This window comes from Dermacentor variabilis, chromosome 10, assembly GCF_050947875.1.
Source record: "Dermacentor variabilis isolate Ectoservices chromosome 10, ASM5094787v1, whole genome shotgun sequence".
NCBI classification, from domain to species: domain Eukaryota; kingdom Metazoa; phylum Arthropoda; class Arachnida; order Ixodida; family Ixodidae; genus Dermacentor; species Dermacentor variabilis.
Window position 1 is genome coordinate 39,758,128 of NC_134577.1, and position 27,355 is coordinate 39,785,482.

Below are 27,355 nucleotides of genomic sequence, written 5' to 3' on the forward strand. Positions count from 1 at the left end.
CGACGTGGGAGCGGCCCGCTTAGTGGTTAATTATCACTACTTGCAGGACCAAATAAAGTTTTCCCTCCTTCACCTCCGCCGCGGGTTGGCCCGGTGTCGCACTATTTTCGGGACCGGCCCACGTATGGCGAGCGTTTCACGCTTGCTTCACCTCCGCAGCGGGTTGTCCCGGCATTGCACTATCTTCGGGATCGGCCCACGTATGGGGAGTGCTTAACGCCTGCTTCACCTCCGCCGCGGGAATGCTTATAACGTCTGCTTCACTTCCGCCGCGGGTTGGCCCGGTATTGCACTATCTTCGAGATCGGCCCACGTATAGAGAGTTTTGTGTCTATAGACACGGACGTGAGCCTGGGGGAACTAGCCCTTCACAGCTTCACTGTAAAAAACATCAGCTGGGAGCGAGCCCCTAAATGTCCGCTAGAGTTTCCAAATGCAGTACTTAGCTAATGTTGGCTGGAGTTGTCACCAAGATCACTCGACCCTGCAGAAGTTTACATAATGACTGTTCGAAACATTGAAAAGGCGTCAGCAGGCTGCTGTGATGCGTACGTCGTTTACCAAGGGTGCACTAATTTGGGTAGTTATGAGCCTTAAGAATTAACTGTTTATGGCTCTCACTAGTATGCACAAAATGTTTTGTTTTACTAATAGCAGGTCTTCGCTGAAACGCTGTGCTTGGCGGTACCACTTTCAAGAAACACCTTGAACTGTGTGGCAAAATGTACTGGCAAAAACAATGTTTTCTGTAAACAAGTAGAATGCTGTCAGGGTGTCAGCGCTTCGTTTTTTCACGGCGTTTGTAAGTGTTAACTGGAACATCAATACATAGAGGCTAGGGACGTATTTCTCAAAACTGCCGCACAGGTTTTCTGCTAACTGAATGTGACTTCAATTGTGACAAGTGTGTGCCATAAAGTCAATAACTATAATTACAGTCATGCATATGAAGCCAAGGCAAGTATAGAGGAAATTAGCTGTGGTTTTAACCGAAATGAAGAAAATGAAAGAGGAGCAAAATACAACTTGGTTGCCGTCAGGAGTCAAACCCATAATACACGTGAGGTGGCTATCATCCCATCAAATTTCTTGCGTATCTGAATATGTGCACTAGATCCACCCTTGAGAGTGTTAGCCAGCGTCACTCGTGGCCTTGGTAGCGGATGCGGCGCATCCTACATTTCAATCAAAATCACACTTAATTCTTTCCTTAAATGCACTGGCTCTTAGCATCATGTGTTTATGACTTGCAAAAATAGATACATCCGGTTCCCCTTATTCTTAGTTCATCACAAGGAATTTGTGACACGTTATTAATTAGCTAAAATCACACTAAGATTAGTATAGTGCATGTCCGCGTTGCAAGCAATCCAGCTTATACGACAGATTGGCACGGTCACACTATTTTTTTTTTCTGTCCTAAAGAAATAATTCCGTTTTTTGAAGGGGCATTGCAGCATGTATTAAATACGGCATATGAAGAAGGCTCGCAATCTGTAGATAATGCTGCCATGAACCAAAATATTGTTCCGTTTTACACAACAGGGAGTCCACAATCTTGCATTAAGATTGTAGACTCTATTACATCCTGACACCATAGACCAGTGCGTGACATACGTCAGCCATTGGCCAATTGTTCATGCCTATGAGCTATACTACCATTACGAAAACTAGCACACGTAAGCAAGTATACGCACCCTTAATCTTCTAGCAAATAGGGAAGTGGCGGTGGTTACCCGTCCTGTCATCGCTCCCCTGTCGCTCTCCACCACCTTTGTCAGAAGCCAAACCTGAAGGGTTACCATCCATAAGTGCATCCCGCTATTCATATTCCATTATTCAGGATGTCCTTTTCAAAAAATTGTGCAGGAAGTACATTCATAGAAGGCTATTGCGCACCATGTGCTCTCACAAGTGTGTTATTGGCTTATCCGTGCCAGTAGCGTGTATGCAAATAAACGAGACAGCATTGCAGCAACAATATTTATTAGTGCAAGAAAGTGAACAAAACAGAACGACCACGCCGACTAAGGTGCCTAAACATACATATGGCCACTGCCACCCATCGAGTTGCAGCAGCGCATATAGATCAGCGTGGCCGCCACGAGCGCTCTAACTCTCCGCTGACGACGGCGTCCTCGAACCAGGGCTGCAGAAGGAGCTCCTCGAGGAACCACAGCTGCCAGTCGCGGCCCCTGGCCGACACGAATGCGTACTGGCGGCCGCCAGACAGGGTCGAGCTGCAGCGGATCCGCACCGCTTGCGCTCCGGACAAGCACTGCAGTGTCTGCTGCAGGCGAACAGCACCGCTGCCCACGTTCAATAGCCGCAAGAATGCGGCACTTTGCACCTGTGTGTCAGAGGATAAAGAGGAGCAACACTAACAAGTTTAGCCTACAGTTGCATAGATAGAAATTTTCTGCGGCAGGGACACACACTTGACTGGGGACGGGAAAGGTCTTAGCGGGGGGGGGGTGGAGGCTAAATAGCCTAAATAGCAATGTGTAGTAATTTCGCAAGCACAGCGCGTATGTGCAGTCATGTCTGTCTGTGTGCACGTGACATCATGCTTGTTCAGTTAGCAAGTGGATGTTCACTGCAACTTTTATTACTATTAAATCTATGGTCATTACTTCATGTAATTGCATATACTTTGCTACTGTCTAATATTTTGCTATCACTATCAATGGTTTGCCTTTCGGGTGGAACTGCGACTTTGTTCTATTTCAGCAACTGTCCATCCGTACGCTGCTACATATATGAGGGTGCGGTTTCTCTTTTAAGTCCTTGACTGTGAATCCAATGCAATACCGATGTCATCAGATTGTGTCAGAATAATTATGATGCCTACTTGTATTGCTTTTCAGACCTCAAATGCATACATGTATGTTGAACAGTCACAAATGTCATTTAAATGTTCAACTACTATCTCACAAACTATTGACCACTTAGCATGCCATAATACAATATGAAGGACCAGCTCTGACAGCTATGTAGTATAGTTCAAAAGTGTGCTGCAAATGTAATAACCTGAACATTCTTGCACAAAAAACATTCAGTGAATGTGGAATATATCACAATGCAGGGAAACAGGGCAAGTGCTAACATGTATCCGAGTCTTGTGATCATCTGTTCACGCTAGAACTTCAGTAAAGCATGCACCAAACAGCGTAACAACAAACTCTTACCTGCACCCTAATTGGCCCGTACTCCTCCAACACTTGGACAGCTTTGTGACAGTCATGACCGGATGACAGATTCAAGTGACACGGTGACCCGCAAACTAATAGTTGGCTGTAGCACCGCAGAGCAGCCACTGTGACCATGTGTGCTTGTGAATGTAGCTGCAGACAGTGGCGGCAAAATGAGCTGATCACTGGTGCGCTTGCAAGGTACCTCAGGAATGCCAACACATAGGCAGCAGCAGTTCTGGGTGGCCAACCAAACAAATTTGCATGACATTCTAGATCTTTGTGCCGGTGCTCAGGTGACAATGGTGGCACTGCCATGCAGAAACTAGCAAAACTCTTGAACAGTGAACACAGGCACCTGTGACAGATCCCGGGGCCATTCGACCCTGACATTTTTAGCAGGTCCTCTTTGGCAGCCCATCTAAGCACTACCTCAAGTGCAGCAGTGGCCGGACGTGTGCCGGGCATGCATTTTGTCACCATTTCATTCATTTCTCGCAGCAGAATACCAGCCATCTGATAGCTTAGCCCTTTTGAGCAGTTTGCATTTAAGAGCATCAGCAAAACATCTGAGATACACCAGGGAAAGCCTAGGCAGTTAGCTTCCTCATTGTTGCCTGTGTTCCTTGTTACCATGTACCACGCAGAAGCCATCTGCAGCAGAACAACTGTCATTTCTGCACCAGAGAGAGCACTATCCGGGACAGCAGACTCAACATCACGGAAGAAACGTTGTCGCACCTTCTCTACCAGCACCTGGAACTGCTTCTGCACGTGAGTTTCAATGTTATATTTGCGATTCCTGCTCTTGTGGCATGGTGAAAGGCTGCTCAGCAAACCTGTGACAACTTCAGCTTCACTAGCAATGCCATACCTGTTAAGAATTTGATTCATAAGCTCTGTGTAGAGAGCCTTTGCCCGTCTGGCAACTTGTTTATGCTTCCACCACTCGGGGTACTCAAACATGCTGTGATGTGTTCTGCGCTGTGTGCAGCTGCAGAAGCCTGAAATTACAAGTCCCCGGTTGAGTCGGTAAAGCTGTCCAAGGACTCTTGATGATCTATAAGTATCCTTACTGCCCATCTTCTCCATGAATTCAGGGTATCTGTACACACGCTCGGATTTGTCCATACGTGCTGGGATACCGGTTTTGGCAAAATCCAGGCTGGTAGCAATTTTGTCGGCGAGAGCTAGGCACCGTTGAGAGAAGATCCCATCTGGTAGCTGGTCAGCCCAGGCAAGGTGGGCATTGGACATGATGCCAATGTTGTCGTTTTTGATGTAGTTGCATGTGAACGATATCATTTCTTCGTCCTGCAGATTGGCAGTATAGAAAAGGAGCAGCAATGAAGTATTAAAAGAAATGTACTGAATACGGTTTGTCAAAGAAAAATACGAGCATCAACAAGTCAGACAATAAACTGGCACAAGCCAGTACAAAGCGTGCATTAACTATTTTGTTACCAGGCCTACAGAAATCTATCAATATTGTCGACAGTCCTCCTACACGTCGTTATACATTTCTGGTGGAATTCTTCTACTAGCAACATCATGCACTCTCTGAAATCATGGCTGAAGTTTAGCTATTTGTCAGATCTTACCATTTTGGCAGATTGGGGAGTCTGGATAAATAAAACTTCGACTGGAGGTATCGTTGAGATTAGCCTCTGGTGCTCCTAGCACTTCTTCAATAAAAAGACTCAAAATCTGCGCTTCAGTCAACTTGGCAAAATAATTTTTAAATGACAGTAGCAGCAATGTTTCTTCCGGGTTGCCATTTTTCCGATCAGATGTATAGGCTGTTTTAACAATGTCTTCAACAACAGTACATGCTCATGAGTGCATGTTATTTTGATAGTTCTGTCCGACTAATTTCAAGTGCAACATTATTTTGCCTCCCATGGGTTGCTTTTATCCATCAGCACTTCAACAACCTAGGCACATATTATTATCACCACCGTCAGCTATGGTTTTCACCCCCACAAGAGCACACAATCGATTACAGGCCGACCTTCAGCCAAAGCCTGACTAGCTGCCCAAGCTCTTGTATTCTGAACACCGCCTGTTCAAGAGCCCTCATTCATTACTGTATAGTATTGCGCAACAATCCACAAGTAGCAGCCAAATTGCACAACTGTGCTATCATTTGCTAGCTCATGTAAGTTTGAGAAATATCCTACTAAAGGGTTCTAAACTCAGCCAGTTGGTTTACATTCGACATGGCAAACAACGCAGATGACGAGACAATTGGACAAGCATGACGGATGAACTGACTATCAACTGAATCTTATTCAGGGTTGTGTGCAGGCTATAAGGCATCTAGCACAAAAGCACAACACTATATTTAAGTCGCTTTGCCAGCCAGCAAGAAAATGCAGTGAAAGCAAAAAAATCACAGCAAGGTCACATGTGACAAAGAGGTGATGATTTAATCAATGTAAAACTGATTAAATGATTTGTGGAAGATAAGGGAATCTGTTTGCATATGTTTACAGCAGTAAAGCTACTTCTTATTGTGTGATGTGACGAATGCAAAAGTAGAAAAGTTTCTAATTGTCATCGGGTGCCAAAGACGACAGAAGGCGGTAATAGGTATGCTGTCCAAGACCTGACATGTACGACGCGTTTCCGGCTCCCGAATTCGCTTCCACTGCGTTCAAGCTTACAGATCCGCAATTGAAATCCAGAGGGTGCCACTCAATGGGGTGCACCTAGCAAAGAGGTCAGTGTTCTTTTTTTTTCTGGCCTGGACATCATTGTAATAGTGATCTGTTTCAAAGAGAAAGGCACCACTTCTTCTTCATCATCGTCATCCTCATCACCTGGGTAACAGTCAAACTGCCTGTTACAGAGAGAGTGGTCACAAATCATCATCACCATTGGGCCCCCTCTACCAGTCGAATGCCTTTATAACGAAGTGCTTATGCTTAGCGCCTTGAAAATAATTAGTTAAACAGATCACTTCATTGTAAAGGTCACGCACCGTACCACTCACAACAGAACAGGGACAGGATTATTCCTTCCTTATACAGGTAATTTCGTTGTAGAAGCATTCATTGCATAGACATTCCACTGCAGACAGAGATAAGGCTACCCATGATAGCAAATGCCAACAGTCTTGCTGATGCGGCATGACTGGGTCACACTTGATTGCTGTGTCCTGAGAAAGTTACAAAGTGTTTGAAAATGGCCAACAAGTTGTATGATACTGCACTAAGTAAAAGCAAATCCTTTCTAATTTTATTTTATTTTAGGGGGGGGGGGGTTGTTAAGCATATGGGTGAGTCATGGCAGAATGACATAGGTCGCCCTGGCCACAGGAATGTGACCAGCACATCAGCATGACCACTCTGCCAGCCACTCTACTAGCGCGCTGGAGCCAGCTCAGCAGGGGATTACACGGGAGCTTAATTGTTTGTATCATCTGCTGAGACGTGAAAGGTAATTCGCAATGTTCAAAACTTAGCACATTATAAGCTAATGGACTTGGGCTGAGACTTCTTAAGAATTTGTACGAGGCATGATCGTATCATCGAGATTCTTCTGTATGTCATTTAACAGGCACGCTGGGCTTCTTTTGGTTTGCAAGCCCTTCAAGCTATATTCGGTTTGGAATTAATGTTTCGCCAGCTCTGCTGAAGTGATATATCTTGGCTTCCTCAGCAGATTCCAGTTGGCACACTGACTGCCTAACATTACTTCATTCCACATTTTAGCACAAGCATCAGGTTGCAGAAGAAAAGCATAAGGTTGACGCCTGCGAGGATAAGGTGACGAACATGTACTCCAGACTGTTCTTGAACCTAGCATCTAGAGCTACAGCTTCTGGCAGATAGCACAGCAATGCAATGCAGTCTAGCGCCCATTGACTGGTACAGTTGCCATTGATGAGTCTAGAGCACTTCATGGTGTGTAATAATTCATCCTCTTTCGAAAGTTACAAATCCACTTTGCAGGAGCCGAAGTTGCTGCTTACTCATGTGCAGGGAGTTTGTAGAACATTTGTACCCCAGAGCTCTAGAGGCGTAAAAAGGACAGGCTTTTGCTGTCTACTGAACTTCACAGCCTCAGCATGACATGAGAGCCCCGCTATGGGCCCTAGAGCCCAGACCTGTTATTCATGCATCAGCTTCGAAACTTTCACCAAACACTTCATCTCGTAAATGCAATGAAAACAAGGCACACTGGCAGCTTGTCTTACTTGGCTAGTATTACCACTGGAGTGTAGTTATCCTGTTTCTGATACTATTTCTAGTAATTCAATGTTTTCTCTAATATGACCTAAGGTAACTTAACGAATTGAAGTGAATCTAAAGCAGATAACAAAATACCATTATTGTTTGACTATTACCAAATGTTTCAGTATTATATTACCAGTTTAAGAACGTCACCATTGCCATTTGTTGGGCGTGTTGGTAAACTGACTTGGAGAGCATATTTAGCACCAGTGAACAAGGACAGAAGGGAGACGACACCACAATGCGTTAACTTCACCAAGCGCATTGTGGTGTCGTCTCCCTTCTGTCCTTGTTCACTGGTGCTAAATATGCTTTCCAAGTCAGTTTAAGAAGCCACATCACATTATAATCATAACAATATACTTAATGTACAGCACTAATTTATGTTTTCTTCTTTACATCATGCTACAAAATGTGATGAACTCAGTGGTATTGGCATTTGACCTTTCAGACTCTGAATCTGCACATTTTGAAATTCAAATTTGATAAGGCCTTTGGGGGCTAGAAGATAATTATCAAGCAAAGTAAACTGCCAATAACAAATGCAAAGGCATTCGATTAGCTGCCATGTTTCTTCTGGCACTGTCAGCTTCAAGAGTATTGTGCTTTTGGCTGGGCAAATGCTGAAACAGGCACCATTTTGATCCATCTGCAAGCTGAAAGCAACAAAGCAGCAGCAAAGCGAGCGTACCAGGTCCTGCGGTGCGTCAGCTTTAAACGCATGGTCGCTGAAAACCATGGGCTCGACATTGTCACGTGGAAAGAGCAGATCCTTCTCTACTATGACTACATACTCATCACCATCCAGGTCTGAACCTGCAAACAATATTGTTCGAAAACATATAGAAGCTGTAAGCTAGGAAAAAGAAAGCAAAGGTACCTACATATTTCAGTGAGCCTCTTTCTTGGTTAATTCTACATGTATCTTTACATTTAACCAAAGTTCTTTTGAAATCTTCTACTAGTTGAAAGAATATTTCAGAAAGTTACATTGATGTCTATCTTGAAGTAACATAAAGCTTAAACAAAAGCACTTCGAATGCCTTCATAGTTTCATGCTACTTTACTGTTGAATAAACGTGCATCGCGGTCCAGGAGATAGAACTCAGCACCACCTGTGTTTCCAGTGCAACTGCTCTACTAGATGACATTCACCCCAAGTGCAACCTGACCTAATCAGGAAACAAGCAGAGCCAGAAAAAGTTAACCAACAAGTGACCTCGGCACTCATCGACTCCACCTTGACAACTCCAACATCAGACCTTTTCAAGCACAATTAGTAGAATCCACAGCTATGGACTTTCAAGAGATCCATCAAGCACAAGTATATGCTAGGTGATTACATGCTACAGAAGATACAGAAACTACAAAATTGCCATTACGCACAAGTGGGCAGGGTATTCCAAAACGCCATAACGTACATAACATCTTCAACACCTCTTCCGATCAAGTAGGGGGCCAAAAATGTTGCCGTAAGCTTTTATATGATGTTTTAGTGTAGCTAAGTGACAGTAGCAATCATGACTATTTCAGTTTCAATGGCAATCTGCCCTTTCCTTTTTTTGTGTGTGTGATAGTTTTGATGCTTGTAAGTGAAATAATGTCGCATGCTCTTGATAGCACATAAGAAGGGATGTGAAATGTGCGGAGCTTCAAAAGCGAAGCTGTTAATTCGGGCAAGCTTGTACCCAGCAAAGCATAGCATCACGTAGCAAATCAGCAGCAGTGAAAGTGACTAGTAGCACGATCGACAGTTGTCAAATAGAATGGTGCACCTGACAGTTTTATTGTTTGTTGCCAATGTCATGTATGCAGTATGCAGTAAATGGTGATGCAGCCATCATCATTATCACCGCCACCACCACCACTATTATTATTATTATTATTATTATTATTATTATTATTATTATTATTATTATTATTATTATTATTATTATTATTACACCAGCCCATGTTCACATCATCAAGTATTCGAGACAAACTGGCAGACATGGTGATAATTCTGTAACTAGTACATGCATTGCATGTAATTTGATGAGACACGCTTGTCTTTCTGGAATTTACTGTCCATCACAGTAGCTCAATGGTGCAGCATCGCACACGCAATAAAGATACAGCATTTGCACATAAATAATGCAACCACGAACATAACTCGACGACGTGGACTACATGGTGATCCACCGCGCAACTTCAAAGACTGTTTGCTTGACATGCCTGCCCAGTAGTGCCAAATGTCTTGCTCAAGGTTGCAATTAATATGCCATGACCATGTTTACGCAGCACTAAAAGCCTTCTAAATCAGGAAAAGAAAGACGGTGTGAAATGAACAGTGGCACCTCTCAGACCGCTAATCTTACATGAGGCAACTGCAGTTTGAAGCATTATAGAAAATAAAAATTTTAACATTGCATTATGGTTATGTCGCGTACCTAAACATAACACGAGGTGCATCCTGAGGCCGGAAATTCAAAAAATAAATAAGAAGGAATGCGTTAATTTGTGCGAATGCGTCATGGCTCCCATCTGCAGGAAGTTTTCTTTTTACCCCCTTCATTTCTCTTTTCAGAGTTATTCCTACAATTCCATTTAGAAAAATATAGTTGATTTACTCTATATGTGTGCACCATGCTTTCCTTGGGTTCATTGTCTCTAGGCTTCATGTGTTTGCAACTTATGAAAATCGAGTCCATTGGGTTTCCCCATTGTTCTTGCTCATAGTTACAGCAATAGTCATGTAAGAGTAGTCTGACACTGAGAGTGTACACATGAACGGAAACAAGACGAAACTGTTGCCAGTCCAAAAAATAAAAGGTGCAAAGGAAAACAAAACATGTGGCAGTAATAGCGTTGACGACAGCAAGCCAAACAATACACATAAATTTCTATTATGCAAAAAAGAGGTGAGCCGTGCAGACAGGACACAAGAGAAGAGAAGTAGACAACACGAATGCCGCTATCGGCTGAAGGGAGCACTGAGGCGAAAAAAACAAAGAAGACACAAAACTCATCTACGCAAGCTCTGGTATGATATCACCACGTGTTAGTCGGGTACATGAGCCGGTCTACGTGAGAGATAACTGTTAAGGCACTTAATCTCTTCCTTATGTATCGAAGGCTGACTCATGCACACATTTCCACAATTATAGATATGCCATGCCTCTACCATAAGATGCATAGCTTCATTCTTATGCCTGTACAATATTGCGCATTCATCTAACTCTGGCATGCAGTTACAATCTTGGCAATTATTGTACAGGCATAAGAATGATTGATACGTGTCTTATGGTAGAGGCATGGCATATCTATAATGGTGGAAGTGCGTGAGTGAGTCAGCCTTCGATTACTTTACATAAGGAAGCGAGTAAGTGCCTTAACAGTTATCTCTCACGTAGACCGGCACATGTACCCGACTGACATGTGGTGATACCATTCCAGAGCTTACGCAGTTGAGTTTTGTGTCTGCTTTCTTTTTTTCGCCTCAGTGCCCCCTTCAATTGATAGCCGGCATTCGTATTGTCCACTTCTCTTCTCTTGTGTCCCGTGTGCAAGCCTCACCTCTTTTTTTGCATAATGAATCCTTACCAACTAGCTCAGCTTTCTGTCGTCATAAATTTCTCATGCCGAAGTGAGCAGCACCCACCAGCCATTTCGTTGGGATGTGGTCGGTGTCCTTTGGCCGGAAATACGATGCAGTCCCTGATGTGGTGCAGTGCAGGCACGTCCACAGCCTCAAACTTGCGCACATCACCCGGGTGAAGGCAGGGGCACTTAGTCACCAACACAGTGCCTGTCCATTAAAAAAGAAAAAGCCATAGTTCGCCATCTTGCATTGCAGCATTGCAACTGAATCTCCTTTAACACTTAAAGCAAGACACGGATGGTGTGAAATGGTTTCCAAAACAACATGTGATGCATCTCAAAGATGGCTACTCCGATTGTAGGAGCTTGTTGGAAACTTGTTGGATGGTGGTGCTTATATGACTGATCGTATGTTGGCTCGTATCCCAACTGTGTGCCTTCAGTTAAATATATTCTTTTATGCTGAACAAAACTCTTTTAGCATGTTGTTTGTATATGTAACAACTAATTAATACACCATCATGAAAAGAAAAAGAAACACAAAGACAAAGTGGAAAGGTATAAACAAAACAAAATGTTGCATGCCTGCAACGAGGTTTGGTTTTACAAGTTGTCAGCACGTACAATCTACTTCCATCGTTTTACATCAATTGGCTGATTTGGCACATTTTTTTTTAGTTTAACTGTGTTTAACAATACCAAGAAGCACCCACACAAATGTTAAACACTCCTCTGAATCCAAACCTGACCTTGTGTGCTTTACTTGAACCTTTTCATTTTGTCCTTACGTTTGTTCCCACCGATACCTTAACTATTGCTGATCAACAAGCTCAACCTGCTACTTTGTCACAGCTGTTGCTACATGTCCTCATCACAGTAAAGATGCCAGCACTGGCTGAAAACATAGGATATGTTTCCCTTTTAATTGATAATGATAAAAGAAACGCAGGATACCTGTAACAACTCTGGTGACAGGCTTGAGCCTTGAAGCTTTGTCACTGCTCTTTAAACTTGTGAACTGGACGAAAACTTGACCATATTCTAGAGTGCCCGTTTCGTCCAGGACGCCCAGCATATTGCGTCCACTGTCCTCGGGTACTGCTATCTGGCCCTTGCTCTTGAGATTAGCTGCGAAATCACAGCTTGCATAAGGAACAGGTTTAGTTGACACCACTTTTTGTTCATTTGTACTGCCATGTGCCTTGCAGCAAACCCCCACATAGAAGAAAAAAAGAAGAAACGGCTTACTTTCTCATAAATCCATGCATGGTTTTAATATATACAGTACACTCCATTCGCAACTCCTCTGTTACCACATCTGCTCTGTGGTAAATTATCAGTATGTAGCAGGATGGACGCATGGTCTACTTAATACTGTACACCTAACACTGACGATATCAGCTAGAACAACAGCAAACCAGAAGAGGGGCGGCCACGTGATGATGCTGATGGTTAATTTAATATGAATGTGATTTGCGTTCTCTGGCAATTTTACCCGCTTTGTGGTACGCTTGTATCTAACCTCTTTCATGCCTTAACTTGGGCCACTGGGTTCTGCTACTAGGTCTGTGTCTGAATAGACAACTTGGACCACTGAGTGTGCACAACTAGGCATATGCCACTGGTTATGTGTCTACTCTTGATCAATAACCAGGATGAGTATATGCCACATTCTTTGAAAAAAAAACTTAAAAATTTATCTGGTGCTGAGCAAAGTGGAGCCCACGTCACAAGGATCCTTCAAGCACAGCAGCCGGACACTTTCAAGCTGTACCATGATCGTATGCAGGCAGGAGGCGAACACATCTCAGTGTTCGCAAGCACGGGCATGCCACGCATCTCGGAGGCCACGTGCGGACTTCGCGGTGGCGGCGCTAGATAGCGCAACGTGTCTAGCGAGAAGCACGAGAGAGGAGCATGACTGCAGTACACACCTTGTACATTAAGTGTTTTGGATGTGGCAATATATGTGTTGCTATATTGCTTCAATGCTAATCACGTTAACATCGACATTCATTGTGAGATGGGTTCTGCTGCAATCTTTTAATTCTGATAACACTCGAAATTACATACACCTCATATCACATACGGTCACTTCACTGTTATAATCAACGTTCCTTTAGTGCTTAGAATGGCCCTCTAACCGCAGCTTCCAAAGTATGCACCTTAAAACCACTAGGAAATGCTGGTGGCAATTTTTTTTCCCGTGCACACCTACATATACTGTGTGCATTATGCCCCTTTCTCTGGGTGCACCTTTTCCATAATGCAATGATAATAACCACTTCATCACACTGCCTCCCACTGCACTGTGTGCAAAGATTTCAATTTGATCTCTATAAAATAGCCATTGTGCAGACATTTCAGCATGAGAATTTGTAGCAGAACTGCTCACTTATAGTTTTTCACAATTATCATGCATATCTTGTTCGTGCGCCATGCAATAAATTTAATTTATGCAAGAAGAGTAAAAGCAAGCAGTTGTTCTATAGTCTGACAGGGGGAGCCATCTGAGCTTGCAACATTCTAAGAATACTGTAAGGCTAACACATTTCTTGCATCTAGTAGACGTGACATTGTTGGTACAGACACAGTAAGTAAAGAGACAGGACAGAGTGCAACATGGCAGTTCGTCCTGTCTTGTTCCTTACCTGTCCCCACCTGATTGCACTGTACATGCTTACACTGCAAGGCACGAGATATGTTCTCCAAGAGCAGAGCTACACTGCTCCATGTGTAAGCTACACATGGGGCAGTCCACCTACTAGGGTGGATCAAATATAAACAAGACCTTTCTAGTGGAGTGTGTGCTATCAGTTGGCACTCGCTGCTGCTTGAGGGTGTTTTAGGTAGATAAGCCAGGAGTCACATGAGTAGACGGCTGGTTTCGTTAAAATTCTTTCAATAGCGCGTCTTACAATGTCTCAGACGAAGGTATGCCCATCGATTGCATAATGTGTTATCATAAAGTTTCTTGCTCATGAAGATGTACAACTGACAAAACAGTACACAAATTGACAGCACAGGCCGCTTGTGTTTGCCTGGCAGAAGGTATTCATGGAAGGCCGTGAAGGGGTGGAAAACGAGGACCATGGCCATCGCCCACTCACAAGCAAGACTTGGCTGCCATTTGGCGAAATGCTTGCAACCCTTTTTTTGTGACCAGTGCAGCATTTCGCACGTTGATGTCTAGCATGATTGTTGCAGCATCAACACTGCATGTGAGCTTTTGAGTTATGTTAAAATCACTTAATACCGCAAAAAGCGTCACCAGCCTATACATTAATGTAATTCTTCTGCATGTTAGCAGCTGTCACAGGAGCAAAATTAAGGAAAACGGGTTAGACAATGATGCAGCACCCCCCTTGTAGTCCTGACTTACTGTCTTCTGAATCTGAATCTCTTTGCTGGTCCAACCAAAGAAGCTCCAGGAGGCCAATGATTCAATGACGAGGATGCAACGGAGAAGTATGTGCGCAACTGGCTGCTGACACAATTCCCACTTCTTTTTGAGATGACCGTATCAAAAAGCTATCGATTTGCTGGGAAAATGCATTTCTAAATGTGGATATTATGCAGAAAAATAATGCATACTTGACTTATTTCTAACTACAAATACAAAATTAGAAAATGAAAATCTCGTTTATATTTGAACCATATATACAGCTTGGTCTTGGCATGACCATGACAGTATCTTCCATCATTACTTGCACCACTGATGCTGGAACTTGAGACTGCTACTCACTGCCTACACCAACATGGAGGTCACTATGTGTGTTCCCTTTCATTGAAGTAGAGGTAGGAGTAACAAACATAAATACAAAACAGACAAGAGTGAGTGCTACTAAATGTTTCTGCATACCACATGAGAAATTGCAGTTCTTGTGGTGATTTTGTATTCATATTGGGAGAACCTACATGCAGCAGTCAGATGGAGAAGTGCATGGCTTCTTCAGCACTTCTTTAGAGCTGTCATTATCACATCGGCCTACTTATGTTTGTTGCAGAACAAGGACCTGAGCCAATAAATACCGCCGTGTTTTTGTAAGCCAATTTGATTCTGAGCATGAAAAGAAACTTACAATGCCTTCTTCTAATTCTCTGCCATCTCTGAGTTCACTTCTCAACTTTTAACAATATTTCTGTTATTTGAACATACTATCGATTATCGGCTTTATGTGTTAAATGACCTGCCCAACGTGTCACCTTGATCTCAACTACAATGTCAGCTGTCGATTTTTCATCTGTAATTCACAGTGAGAATGTTACAGCTCATTCCATGGCTCGCTATGTGGTTCTTAGTTTTTTCTCTTTAAATACTTTCATATAGCATTTTTTTTTTTATTTTCCAACTTTCTATCCCTTAGATAAGTACAGGTGGAATACAGCGATATATATATATATATATATATATATATATATATATTACAGAAGAGAGAGATAAAAGTAAAGACAGGGATGTTAACGAGAGGATATCTCCGGTTGGCTACCCTATACTGGGGAAGGGAAAAAGAAGTATAAAAATAAAAAAACCAGCCCGGAAAAGAAAGAAACAGAAGGAAAGAACAAACAATGTAGAACTGTCCTGTGTGGACACTGTCACACAGTCTGTAAAGGCGTTACATAGTCGTAAACAATGTCTACGTCTCACTGAGACATAAAAAGCCACACAGTGCACGGTTACAATTTGTCACATAATCTGGCGTCTCCCAGGAGACACAGCAGTGCCTTCACAGCAGCTCACGCTGACGTTCGTGTAGGCCAGTGTCCAAAAAATTTTGTTTGCTGTCAGTAGGTGCTTGTCCAGCTTGGATGACAGCACTGCTCTTTGCTCGCTGAAGTGAGGGCACTTGCAAAGAAGGTTTGCATTTCATCCAAACTCTCGCGACATGACTCTGGCCCATCTATGGCTTGTAGTAACTTTTCAAATGCATACTCCTTTATCATTGGAATTGCCAATAGCACTGATAATATAATTCTCAAGGATATTGATAGGCTGCCTTCCATTACTTTAAAATGCCTGACACATGTGCTCTGGCCCATCTTTTCGTCATGAGACTTCGTTCTTGTGATCCAAGTCCCCCATGAATACATGGCCTAGACAAGAAGTGTTCCTTCGCAGCTTCAACCAATTACAAACTCTGGCCTTCTTTCCAGGCTGCTGAAAGTCAGTGACATCCAAATAGAGATAAGAAGCCACTCACCTATCGCGCTATTGTAAACAGCCAGAAGCAGCGAACGAATGAAAGGTTCTCTGGTCAAGACTAGGCCTTGTCTGCAAAACTTGACAAGTGGCAGGTAGCAGGGACGGACATGATTGCTAAGCACCTGCAAGGCATCATCGTCACTGACAAAGGCGTCGCACAGACGAAGCACCATCCTCTGCTGCAGGTGCAGGAACACGCGAGCCGGAACTCCGAGCTGCTCCAGGATGGTGATCAAGGGCCGACTGAGGTACACTGGACCTGCCAGAAACGAGCTTGCTACAGAAGCCGGACAATCCCGGGCACAAGTTTGATGATCGATGCGAAAAACAGCAAGGGGGGTTCAAAAGAGAGAAACAGACCTAACCTAACCACACAGCGTGTGTTTTGGAAACTGCTACATACCCTGCCCTTTATTTTTTTCATGAGAAAGAATTTTTTGCGATCCTTTGTGGCAGATAATGCAATTATAGTCTTTGAGCTGAATTACTCGAAGAGTTAGGCATCACTTGCATGAGGGATCAAAATACATGCTTGGCTAATCAGCAAATTTTCACTAATGAACTTTCTACTTCATTGCTTTGTGCACGTATCTCAATTTACTAATTGAACCGAGTGATTTCACAAGCCACATCCACTTGGAATGAGTATCGAAACTAAGACCAGTTTTGAGATAAGTGCCGTCAAACTTACAGTAAAAATACAATGTTGTTCCACAAACTTTTCTAACAAAATGCCTTTTTGTGCCACAAATGCAAAAAATGACTGGTGCACCAATGCAATTTGGTATACACTTCGGGAACCCATATTTTGAAGCTGGTGTCATCCCAGGAATTCGTTCCAGTGGATATGACTTGAGAAGTGAACTCATTGGCTATACTTACAATTTGTAAATTGCAATATGTGCCATGAAGTAATTAGTTCGAAAGTTAATTTTAGCAAAATCTAGAAAAGCAAAAGCACTTCAATTTCTTGTGCAAATAATGTTCACCTTTCAGAGTAATCCAGCTCAAGAAGTGAAATTGTGTTACATACCGTGGGCAATTAAAAATAATTCTGTTAACAACAACAACAACAACAACAAACTATGTATTGTCCACGCTAATTATGTTTTCAAGAAAGAACCTCATAATTTTAGCTCCAATTCGATAAAACGGTGCTGGCACGGAAACGCACGTGGTGCAGACACCTGCACAATTTCAAGGCTGTCTGATGTCGAGCAGTGGAACTTCTTCATGCTTTCACGCAGCAAAAGCTGGTCCCCACACAGTTCTGGATTCAGGCAGAGCACACCCTTGTAGCCGGCATAGCGGATCTGAATGGCTGATGGGAGCTCTTCCAGGCCCAGCTGTTCGCATGCCTGCATAATCCCAGTAGGCTGTGCTAATAATACAAGCTGGATGAGCAAAAGAGCAGGCAAGGTGGCTCAACAAGTTTTTATAGAATTTTACAGACAACTTCACGTCGTATCTACATGCAAAGGGACGCAATAGGGTACCTGATGCAAAGTGAGTTTGGTCTGCTAAAGTATTTTTTCAAGACTCGATTTGCCTTTACAGTCCAACCTCAATATAGTGAATATGGATATAATTAAACATTGGATATGACAAAGTAAATCTCAAATGCTCATATTGCCAACATCACCATGTTAACAAATGTACACTAATAATTAACGTCAGATATAATGAAGGTCTTCTTATCAGATGCACATTTGTTATAACAAGGTTTAACAGTATTCGGCAGGAAAACTTTGGTGCTAATAGGAAAGATATTGTGTTCGAACCACAGTGTCAGTATGATAGCAAGACACGCAGATTTTAAAGTATATTTTCTATTTTGGGCTATTTCTGTTCAAGAAAGGTGCTCGAAAATAACTCAAATTGTACCTTTAATTCCATTAAAATGCAATGTAATTCTTGTTTATCAATAAACTAGTCCCAAGCTGACTCTATCCAAATACAGACAAACATAACTGTAATGACATCGGACCCAAAATGAAAATACCTTGGTTGCATAAAATTTTCGTTATAAGCATATGTACATCACCTGCCAATATCGACACATATCAAAGTCGAATTGCTTCATTACATCCAATAATTCGTCATTTTTGTGTTTGTTAAATCAAGATTATATGTTTATATTGTCTAACTTCATTAACTAATCAATGAATATAACAAAGTAAGTAATATTTTTCTTACCAATATCAGCAAATATGTGCTCAATTAATAGCATTGAATTTAACAAAAGAATCCTTGTGCCAGATGCAACTTTGTTACAGCCAGCTTCAATTGCTATTAACTAATCGCTTTTGGAAGCAAATAATGGTGTAACAGATCTGGTTGAATCGTGTGATACGGACGCTATAAGTGCAGGCATTGTAAACAAAAGAAGCACTAATGGTGGTTTGGTTGTAGTGAGGTAGCAATCGTTTATGCCTAGTTCTTTATTAATATTTTTTTTATTTGCTTAGCTTTTTAGGGCAAAAAATTTCATGCAGTTCAGGAAAATATACCTTTGCCCTTTATCGCTAACCAGGTGACTATCTCTCTCCAGAATATGCGTAACGCTGAGCATATAAGCGCATCAACAGTGAAAGGGAAAAACCCTCGATAAACGTTAAATGTATGGCCAAAGACAATACGTGTCGTGCCCAGAAACAGACCTTTGCCATAAGTGATCTGGAGATCATGCCAATGCCGTCGGAGAAAACGTAAGGGTTCCCCGACTGAGGGTGCTTGCCACCCATGATGTCTGGCACGTCCTGCTTTGCTCCGCTGTCCAGAGGGACACGGACCGTCTCCTCTGTGGACGAGAAGCATTGGCCCATGCGAGCCATCTTGTAGCCCACGTTTGGAATCTGGTGCACGTCACCTATCCAAGCTCTGATGTCTTGAGCCGACGTGCCGTTTCCATCCTTGGTTTAGGAGAAGGAACAGTTACGGTGAGGCAATCACGCTGAACATGAAAGAGCACCGATGCTTACTTTTGAAGTTGTAAAACTATTGTATATGCGGCTCGCACGTGAAACGACAACACTTGGTAAGCGTGAAGATCGGACAGCACACTATACACTAAAATATTCAATGAAAAATAATTTGATGAGGGAAGGTCATAGTAGAAGAAGCCATAGACTCGGTAATTAAAAATAAATCATACATGTATATTCACGTTTTTGCACTCGTGCAGATGCTTGGATCACAAAACGAAATGAATAGCAACAGTAATTATGTACGCACTTTATGTTCTGCTCTTTTATAGATATCAGGGAGAACACCCCTCACTCAAGCTATTTCTAGCATGCGCAGTAGATTGTGTGTATGGGAATCAGGGATGACAAATTGTTTTCTTTGGAAAACATGCAATGTTGTATTTTATGCTGTAGTTAATATCAAAATGGCAAAGACGTGATGTTGCTGGCGTTATTGTGCCATCACGAGACAGCAGAATTTGCTGATGCTATGTAGCAATGAGAGTAGGTATGATGACATCGCTCATTTCAAAAATAACAGCAAACAAAAGTTCCGTGTATTGCTCTGCTAACACTCACATGTGGCTGCGGCAGCTGCAGCAATCACGGGAATGAAATGAGTCAGTGGATCATGATATCACAAAGCATCCACCTCGTGGCCCCCAAAACTGTTTCATAGAAACAGGTATTACAGAAATCGTTCAGGATGTTGTGACGCTTGCCAATATGTTTTTCTCTTATTTTTTATATTTATTTTATCCTTTATTATCTATTTGACAGATGTTCTTGGTAGACAGTTTTGAAATTTTGATTCGATGGGGACTGGAAAATCATGCGGTGGCATGATTAGCAATGGTTGCAAAAGGATAGTTGTGCTGGTTGAACACCGAGAGGTGGCTACTTACGAGGCCTCCGCCAACTCTTTGAAAAGCATGAAAAACTTGTAATTGCCCCCTGCCCCCATTTGCATAGACCTCAGTGAACACCCATATTAAATTAGCAAAATAATTACACAATGCATGTTACACAGGAAAAATAAAGACTAAAATGGCACATACATCAGCGCAAAGTATACATCAGGCTTCATATATGTGAAAAATTAATGCAGGGCTTGAAGCATAAAGCAACAATGAAGTTAGCTGCTATGTGAAGTCAAGTATTCGACGAAAACTCGTCTGGTCAGGATTATAATTATACTCAAAGATAAAATGGACGCCGACCACAAGCACAAATAATAGGAAGACATATCAGCAACTGCACGGGTGCTTATAGGTGCTGAAATGTCTTGTTATTATTTGTTTGGAGCCAGCATCCATTTTACTTTGACTCAGCTGCTATATTTCTAGCTGGTTGTAGTGGCTATTTTTCACACTGCAAATGCAACACAAGTGCACAAGGCAAGGTAGGAAAAAGGGACCTTTCTATTAATTCATTAAATTTAAGAGCCACAAAGTGTAAGCTTGAGGCAAGGGTGACTTGTATTGACATACTATGTGCTCACAGAGACCAATAATACTTGCAATGTGCTCAAGTTCTCCGGAACCCTGTTTTGAAACTCCACATGAACAAGTAAACACTAACTCATCACTTCAGAAACACATTACAAGAGCGCGTATGGCGCTTCTGGTTACGTGACACACTATATAGATATACACACAGGCTTCACAAGTCATTTTGTATAAAACTTTCCTAGGAGCTGTATAATAGTAAAATTTATTCTCTCTCTTTAGGAGAACTAAAAAGGTTTTGCATTGGCTGCTCAACAAATGTACCACCAAGAGACATTGGCCATCAAAAAAGCGTGAAATGTCTGGAAAAGTATTCACTACGAGCTACTCATGTGAAGCTGAATTTTTCACTTTGATTCAGATCAGATCGAATCAAGTGCAATAAACAGAGTTAATATTGAACTGAACCTGGGACATTAACTATCATTCGTGGAACTTAATGTGACCTTCTTTCTTTCTGATACAGAATGTCCTCTTTCTTATTGATCGGACAGCATGGTCCATTTATGAAACACCACTCAACGTGCAGCTTTGGAACATTACATTTTTGGTGTAGCATCAATCCAGCAACAGGCACTTGCTATTTCAGGCAATGTAACAAGCACTCACTGCCAAAATGCCAAGTGTGGGGTACCTGTCGTAGTTGGTACACATGTCACAACATGCTTCAGTTGCAGCGCAGTTTTCGTATCGTATAAAACAGATGAAACTATGTGGAATGTTTTTAGTATGCTGTTGGGGCAACAGTATACTAAAGCATTCCCCATAATTTCATATTTAGATTTATTCAGCCAAAAATGGATTTTTTATGTATTTTTGAGAAAGAAACATGGTCAAGTGAGTCCCTGAATGACCTGTCAGAGAATCAAGGCGTCCAGTGACAGCTAAAGGTTTGAGTATCAGTGATGTGCGCTGTATGTTCTTTGTGTAATGTTTCTTGAGACATTCTGATGAGGTGAAAGAAATCCAAGCATCAGGAATGCAAATGGCTCACCTTTGTGTATAGCCATACGCCATGGTCACGAAGCTGGCTGGCAGAGCTTCCAAGGTACTGGTAATGCCGGCCTGCAATGCAGACACCTTTTCGAAGGAGAGATGCCACAGTGGCTTCAAGGATTTCATCCATGCTTTGGCTGAACATGAGCGTGTGCGAGAGGTAATCAAGATTGTCGTCACGAAACGTGACCCGCAGAGCGTACTCAGGATCGAAACTGCGAAGCACCCTGTTCTGGCAATGCGCTTCGGGAGGAAGAAGCAAAAAATTTGATGGGGTGGCAATCATACGCCGTACCCAACAGCAGTTGGCCGGAATCTCTAGTGGCACATAGCTTGTGTGGAACTTCACGAAAAGAGCTGGAAGCGCTGTCTGAAGTGTGAAGACACTGCCATTTTCAATGGAGAGATAAAGAGCGAAAAAGGCCTGCTCAAGAGCTTTCTCATTGGCCCTTGCACACTTCTGTATGAATGTGAGCAACGCATTAAAATCATCTTCTCGCTGCAATATCATCTGCGCTAGCACATCAGCGCTCTTCTGCAGGAGTGCATTCAGTGCATACCGACATGGAAATTGCAAATGGGGTGCCATTGTGGTCATGACCTTGAGCTTTGCACTTTCAATGCAATCTACAATGCTTTTTGTTCTGACAGGGGCATACACAAACTTCACATCTCTCCTGCAACGCTGACCGAGACGGCCAATTGCTCGTCTAACTTTAAGGTCATCGACCATACACAGCTTCACAACGGAACACCCAGCGAGGTCGGCGCTATGCAAGTAAGAAACGCAGGAGCATCCAATGCTCAATGTCCTTTCAAACTTCATTCGGTCGCAGTTGTTACATGGCGTACCACTCTGTGAGAGCAAGATGTCTTCCAGGCTAAGTTGTACTTGCTTATGAATCAGAGGAAAAGTCTTCACATGAAGGTAGACTTCTGTAGTCTCTACTGCTGCATTGACGACCACCCGGTAGATGTCATCGTACTTCATGAGAAGTCTGTTTATGGTTATAAGCTTCCCACATTTGTGCTGAAGTGTGAGGTAGATGTGCAAAAGTTTCTGGTCGTGCTTAAATGTGCAATCCACTGTCAAGCCTCCATCCTCTGTATTTCTTGCAATATTATGTACTTCAGCAAAGGTACAAAAGCCAATGTATGCTCCAAATGCAATAGATTCTACTGACACATCTTCTTGTGGAATAAAGTCATTCCAGAAATCACAAGACCGATCAGGCTCCAGCCACTGAAGAATATCAGTAAGTGTAGAATCTGTTAATCCACAGAGGCACCACTGACCGATAACAGTTTCACTTGCTGTTTTGAGTAGTTTCGTGGACATATTCAATTCAAGTTGACATGTTATATGCTGTATTGTGTCTTCATAGATACCTCCTGCAGCAGACTTTTGCTGCAACTGTGATATGTGCAGTGATGCTAATGGCAAGTCAATATACTGAGTGAAGAAGCTCCGGAGAGCAGGTAAGTACTGCTTGCAATCTACACCTGGTCTGCTGATCCAATAGCAAGTAAAGGAAAGCACTGTTTTCTCTGGATTAGCCATGTCAATGGGTCACACCGATATGCCAATCCTCAGCAAGAATCTGCACAAGACAAGATGAGGCACTTTAACGCAACGTTTATTTCCTGATATAACACTTACAATACTCTGCTGTATTTTAGAATATCAGCACATGCATCAAAGAGAAAATAAACTAAATTCCGGATGAAGGCGATCATGCACATCGAGTACCAATTATTTACGTAATAACATTCGCAAGAGTGGCGAAAGCATGCTAGGGCTCTCGCGCATGCGTAGAAGGTCGTGTTGCCCTATGGCTTCGGTTTTTCGGAAGATCGTCTGCTGCGGGTACTGACTGCACGACGTTATTATAACCCTGCACGCGCAAAGACTTTTGTTCTAAAAATATTTACGTCAAATTCTGAGACCACCTACTGCCTGCTAAGGGGAGGGGGGGGGGCAGACAGAATGCGTGCAAAGGACTACAGCGGCAGTAATGAAAACTACGGGAACTTACACAAAATGCGAACGAGTGCCTGCGCGAACAAAGCACGGAAGCAGCAAAGCTAACACGGCGACCTAGTGGATTTAGAACTTTAAAATCACGCAGGGTACAGGGTGCCGGTAGTTTTCATCTTTAAAAGAAAAAACTGTACAAATTGCTCGTTACAGCGGTTACAGCCCGTCTAACGACGGCGCGGTCAACGGGCACGAACGACAGCATGCACAACACACTAATTGCACGCATAAACGGAGGCAACGGCTTATCCAACGGCTTGCTTTGCATGTTGATGATGTTCATTCGGCCGCTTTGACGGCTTTGGCCTTGGCTTGCGCTGTCATACGGTGGCTAGCTGTCACGTGAAACAAGAGCGGCACAACAAGAACCATTGCAAGAGCCATCGCAACCACCATAGCAGCGGTAGTCGAGGGTGTTTAGTTTCGTTATCTAAGAATTGACTGTGTGCACCTTGCGTTACCCTACAGTTACGAGGTTGTTGGATTTGCCAAAAAGAACTTCGGTGCAGCGGCACAGCTTTTCAGTAGCTGCTGGTTTACATTCGTGCCAAGTGAAAGTTGTAAGCACCAAACTTAGTGGTTACGAGACGCGGATTGCTTTGGGCGTTTGATTTCATGATTTCACTCAAGCGCTCGATGGAGCCAGCTACCTGAAATTTAAGCTGTGTGCTTAGCGTAACGACGTGACCGTCTTCGAGCTTTCAAACTACCAAAGGAGGAGGAAATCGCAGACATGCCCAGCTGTGCAAGTAACACCCTAACTTTCACGGCCCTGTGGACTCCTGATCCGAAGCATGACACTGGTCTCTACGTAAGGCGTTGCCAGCAGTTCTTTCAGTCATACGCACCTGCATCTCGAGTGGACGTATCTGACCCCACAAAGTTCTACAATGGCACATACGGTGATCCCATTTACCAAACTGTCTGCGTTGTACTGCTGGATTGCAGCATTTCATCTGCCAAGCTTGAGCAACATTACTTTAAGTTCACTAGACACTGGTGCCTGGACGGACGACTGGAAGGGCCGCCGCGTCTTCTGCAGTGGCTTGCTCCCGATCGCAAAGACGGTTTCCAGCGAGGTTCTGTGACGTGCGAAAGGAACATTCAGCTCTCATTCCTTTCTTTTGGCGCATCTAAAGGTTTGACTTCGTTTGCTCAGTGCGCGACCATCTGCCCAGGACCTAGCAGCTGCCTAGGCTATAAAATGGTCTGTGTTTTTAAGCATGACGTGCGAGTTGTTTGGATTTTCCTCACGTTGCAACATGGACGTCAGTGCAGCAAGCCAGACAGCACCTACAAGCTGGACATTCCGTATGAAAATATACGGCGTGTGATCGTGGACGACCGCGAAGGCAATGCAGCCACCACAGACGTCTACCTGCATCTTTCGACTTTTCCACTCATCTACAAGAAGTCGGAAAGGACGGCACCTCAGAAGCAAGATGGAGCTGCCGAAGAAGACGGAAATACTTCGAACGCGCGCAACCCCGAGTATTTCTCGTACGAGCGAGCTATTGAGATTGGTTGCTTCTGCACCAGCGTGATACAGTCTTCCAAGCTTGGAACCAACTTTGTATTAGTGCTTGGCCTCCGTAACAAGTTTAAGGCACGCCAAATCCTAGGTCGCCTCAGCCGAAGGTGTGACAGTGACACAATTTTTGCGTACGCGTCCGTTAATGTGCATGAAGTTGGCCCTGAGATGGAGAAAATGCGTAAATGGTATGAGTCGGATGTAACCGATCATGTTGGGTACAGCTGTTGCTACGCCCTCTATGCCCTCATGCTGCAAAGCAGTGACCTTGTGGCGCAGCTAGTGCTCCTATCTCAGCAGGACTTGCTTGAAAGCTTTTCAAAAACTCTTCTGGAGCTAGCGTCCCAGAATGAAGCCTTGCTTGAACTGGCCTTGTTTGCAGTCAGTGCAGACATAGAGGCCAGACACATAGTAACTGTTCTGGAAGCGATCAAAAAGGCTTTTCATAAGGCCTCCCAAAGTTTTGTGCCTCAAGCGGCACCTCGCGGTTCGTGTCTTGTTCGGCGCATATTCTTGCTTCCATCTCGACTCCATTTGCTGCCTCCGTGTGTTCACCAAGAGAATAGAGTGCTGCGCCACTTTGAGCCAGAGTTTGCTTTGAGGGTGACTATTCGAGACGATAACCTCCGGCCACTTTCCCACTCCCTGGCCTTCCATCAACAGAGGGACGAAATCGTGGAGGTCATTGTAGGGCGAGCACTTCGCAGAGGCATCTACATTGGCCGCCGACATTTCAAACTGCTGGCGTCGTCGTGTAGTCAACTACGGGACCATGGGGTCTGGCTGTATGCAACGGTAAGTTGCTGCTACTAGCAGATGTTGCATGAAGATTCTCTAAACTACTTATTCATGTTTGGTTGCAGTTTAGTGAAAGAACTTCTACGTAAGCATGTTCTTTTCTCATTGGCATTTCTCATTCACATGCCTATCACTAGGCACGTGCTTACTGCTTTTTTTTTTTTTTGCTGAAACGAAAAAATATGAAAACCAGACAGTTGCCATGGTGATGACCAGTCATGGGTGGTAATTGCATAAAATGCTTCGGTTTCTCATAGTTGAAGCAATGGTCTAGCTGTGCCCATGACATAATGACTGTGTGATGCAAACGTGCACGTGAACATAGTGGTGATGGCATGCATATAATGTAATTTTTACTTCTGGTCTTATTTACCTGCGAATGCATCTCACATTACCCAGTGTGCCTTTTTCTTCTTTCTTTTTTCGGATTGAGCAATTCTATCACAGTTTAAGCGATTGCCAAACCTAAAAGCCTTCTTGTTTTCAGGAAGAGCCTGGAACACACAATTATGCTCACAGACATACTCAAATACTTGTATGTATGTGTAACCATTTAAACCGGTTCTTGATGCTTAAGTGAATGTTTAACAAGCATTTTCTGACGACTTCGTGCTAACGTTTAGATTGTCACTAGTTGCAAAAATAAAAACGTAAAGCTTTTATTGAAAAAAATTCTTGGTCAAGGCAACTTTATGAAGGTTAACCCTTTGGTTCTGGCAAAAAGTATGTGTCTATCCCTCAAAGGGTATTTGCCTGGGCCAAAGTTTCTCTTTAAAGATGCAAGCTGTTCACTCTCCTCCCCCTTTTGCTTTCATGCCTGCGGGATATTTACAGATATAAAATTTCACAGATTGGCAGGTATGTATAGGTTTCATTACCAGCTGGGCATTCCTTTTGTGAGTGTACTCACTGCATATTTTGCCAAATGGCTCAAAGATCTTGTACATAGCACCATCTGTATCGTATGTGTTAGGAAGTGTCTTACACATACTGCCCATATGTTGAACTCGCATCTGCTCTCTTTCATTGGTAGGTCACACGAGGCCTGTGTCCTGAGGCCATTCGCAAATGGATGGGAGACTTCAGCAACATCGGCAGTATCGCCAAGAAAATGGCTCGCATGGGTCAATGTTTCTCATCAACCGAGGAATCTGTACAAGTTCCCCTCGGCATTGGCGCTGTCACGGAAGCAGACAAAGTCGGAGGGTGCCACCCAGTGTCTAAAAACCCATATGTCTTCTCTGATGGAATTGGCATGATGTCAACATCGCTACTCCGGAAGGTACGACTCATCTGTTCCATAC

The 27,355-nt window shown here is 43.2% G+C and overlaps 2 protein-coding genes across 2 annotated transcripts in view; one reads left to right on the top strand and one right to left on the bottom strand.

The window, feature by feature from the left end:
• Nucleotides 1-1,969: 1,969 nt before the first annotated feature.
• Nucleotides 1,970-23,968, bottom strand: LOC142560369 (uncharacterized). The gene is made up of 10 exons (XM_075672415.1): nt 23,721-23,968; nt 21,683-23,285; nt 18,875-19,126; nt 17,389-17,572; nt 16,213-16,473; nt 11,963-12,136; nt 11,070-11,216; nt 8,121-8,245; nt 3,189-4,505; nt 1,970-2,350 (listed from the first exon to the last, which is right to left on the bottom strand). The coding sequence occupies exons 2-10, from the start codon at nt 23,243-23,245 to the stop codon at nt 2,090-2,092; spliced, it is 4,284 nt and encodes a 1,427-aa protein (XP_075528530.1). The 5' UTR covers nt 23,246-23,285; nt 23,721-23,968; the 3' UTR covers nt 1,970-2,089.
• Nucleotides 23,969-23,988: 20 nt separating this feature from the next.
• The window catches only part of LOC142560368 (uncharacterized), a 43,792-nt gene continuing 40,425 nt past the window's right edge, over nt 23,989-27,355 (top strand). The window contains exons 1-2 of the mRNA XM_075672414.1: nt 23,989-26,048; nt 27,085-27,333. Of these exons, the coding sequence (XP_075528529.1) occupies nt 24,456-26,048; nt 27,085-27,333 (1,842 nt within the window). The 5' untranslated portion in view covers nt 23,989-24,455. The remainder of the gene's footprint in view (nt 26,049-27,084; nt 27,334-27,355) is intronic.

Bases quoted from the DNA above. Each gene is read 5' to 3' on its own strand.
- LOC142560369 (XM_075672415.1), bottom strand. From the start codon at position 23,245: ATGGCTAATCCAGAGAAAACAGTGCTTTCCTTTACTTGCTATTGGATC. The intron at 17,573-18,874 runs GTCTGTTTCTGG...GGGATTATGCAG, and splicing joins CCAGATCACTTATGGCAAAG to GCATGCGAACAGCTGGGCCT. The intron at 16,474-17,388 runs GTGCGTTTCCGT...CGTTTCTGGCAG, and splicing joins TGTGCAGGTGTCTGCACCAC to GTCCAGTGTACCTCAGTCGG.